This window comes from Cyprinodon variegatus, unplaced genomic scaffold, assembly GCF_000732505.1.
Source record: "Cyprinodon variegatus isolate N-32 unplaced genomic scaffold, C_variegatus-1.0 Scaffold133, whole genome shotgun sequence".
In the NCBI taxonomy this organism is placed as follows: domain Eukaryota; kingdom Metazoa; phylum Chordata; class Actinopteri; order Cyprinodontiformes; family Cyprinodontidae; genus Cyprinodon; species Cyprinodon variegatus.
Window position 1 is genome coordinate 594,495 of NW_015150586.1, and position 2,239 is coordinate 596,733.

At 42.4% G+C, this 2,239-nt stretch overlaps 1 protein-coding gene across 1 annotated transcript in view; it reads right to left on the minus strand.

Moving 5' to 3' along the window:
- The window catches only part of LOC107085773 (chromosome unknown open reading frame, human C9orf72), a 16,512-nt gene that overhangs the window by 9,327 nt on the left and 4,946 nt on the right, over positions 1-2,239 (minus strand). Inside the window, exons 2-4 of the mRNA XM_015376319.1 lie at positions 1,583-1,678; positions 1,374-1,438; positions 947-1,019 (exon numbers count right to left, since the gene is read on the minus strand). Coding sequence (XP_015231805.1) covers positions 947-1,019; positions 1,374-1,438; positions 1,583-1,678 — 234 coding nt within the window. The remainder of the gene's footprint in view (positions 1-946; positions 1,020-1,373; positions 1,439-1,582; positions 1,679-2,239) is intronic.

Consider the following 2,239-nt stretch of genomic DNA (forward strand, 5'->3'; position numbering starts at 1 on the left):
ATGTCATGCTAACCCCGAAATCCTAAATACTCCATCAGCAACCCCCGCTCCGCCCCGCTGCGCTCCAGACCGCCTGCTCAAAGCAAAGCCTACAGCCTCCACTGTGGCTCCTGTCCGCTCCGCTCTGAGTTCCTTGGAGATCATAGAGAGCATGCGCGAAATGATTAAATTCAAAGTAGCAAAACATGCAGAAATGATCACAGGAAGGGTTTCCGTGGATCATTAAAAATAAATACAATTGATCAATTTTTTAGGATTTTTTCAATCATTGTATAAATTTTTATGGGATTTGTAACAATCAACATATACCGAACTGAACCGAAAACCATGACCACGAAACCGTGAACCGAACTGTGGATTTTGTGAACCGTGCTAATCTAATCTGTATACATGTTAATATAAGAGTTCAAAGCAAAAAAACAAACCCTGAGCACGGATCATTGAAACCCAGATTAACCTTTACTGCCGCAGTGCATCATGAAAATTAGAGACAATTTAAACGTGTAGAACTAAACATTTTTGACATTTCTAATGAGTTTAGCAGAAAACTGAGGAATCATCTTCACATGGCCTTTAAACTTATTTGAACTTTGATTCTGAATCGAATAAAAGCACAAAAAAACATTATGCTATGTCAGATGCTTTACTTTAAGCATATTTTTTCCGTCACACCGTGCGCCGCTATCACTTACATTAAGCAGTGTCCCTGGTTAGGGTTTCCAATTCCTGCTGATAGAATGTGTTTATCACGGTTTTATCACTGTGTTTTTATGCTAAATGTGACCTTTATGCCAGCTGATGTAATTTCACCTTGTACGTAAACTTCTATCTATATATTGCACTAGTCAAGGTAACAATCTCCGTTTAATTCTGATCTACGTAAAGAAAAAAACACGTTTTTCTAAATACAGCAAAATAAATTCAGGTCGGTTCCACTGAAATGCACCTTGTTTACTTTCTCCGGGTTGCTTCCTACCACGATCGAACAGCCACAGGTCTGTAGATGAGAGCTGATGGCTCTGAAACACAGAGACAAACGCAGGAAAATTAGATCCAATTAGGTTCTAATGCGCTCGGCTGGTTGAATGAAGAGCTGCAGCTTTTTACAATGACAGGCCAGTTTAAATCAGTGTGAGAAAAGGTTGGAAGCAGTTAGGAAAGGAAAAAAAGGCATCTTCAGTTAAAGACTGAAGCCAGAGGCCTCAGCTTTGAAGGAACTAATCAGAAAGGCCCAGAAAGCTCCGCCCCCTCCTCCTTTCTCTATGGAGAAGCTCTGCTAGGAGCAGCTCCATCAGTCATCATTGGAAGGGTGACGGGTGTTAAATGGCCATTGTTCGCCATCCGTCTCCGTTGGGATGAGGAGAACTGCTTACTTGTGGAGGAAACCCTCATGGCAGCTGTCCCCGATGTCATCATCATTTAGCAGGGTGTCTTTTATCTTCTCAGCGGGAACCAAACAAGAAAATGACCCAGATCAGATAAAAACAGAAATCATGTGAAAGCAGATTTAAATGTTGAACTATATGATCGTCAAGCTTCCTCCAGATCGAGGCCAGCTAGGAAGTGTCTGCGTGTGGCTCACATCTATGTCCTCAGGAACGCTGTGCGACTTCATGGACGCCAGCAGCTCCATGATGGGAGCGATCTCCAGGCTCAGCACTGAGATGATGTTGTAGCCCTGAAGTCACAGGAAGGAAGAGGAAGTTCTTAAAACAAGGAACAGCAATAAACAAAAAGATCCAGGCTGCAGTCAGGTGGACAAAATTCAACCATAACTTCAGGAAACGAGTCGGAAGGGAAGGAAAGACCCAGAGACAGGATCAGCTGACAGACTGGATCCTCAGTGTTTCAAGATAACTTAGATTAGAGCTGCAGAGCAACGGCAAAGATAAATAAGACTGAAAAATGAAGAGAATGAGAGCCTGGATGGAACCAGATGATCAGGAGATCTGATTATGAAAGATAAGAGTGGTTCTACCAGAGAGGAAGAATGGATGGATGGATGGATGGATGATAAATGAATGGATGATGGATGGATGGATGGATGGATGGATGGATGGATGGATGATAAATGAATGGATGATGGATGGATGGATGGATTGATGGATGGATGATAAATGAATGGATGACGGATGGATGGATGGATGGATGGATGATAAATGGATGGATGATGGATGGATGGATGATAAATGGATGGATGGATGGATGGATGATAAATGGATGGATGATGGATGGATGG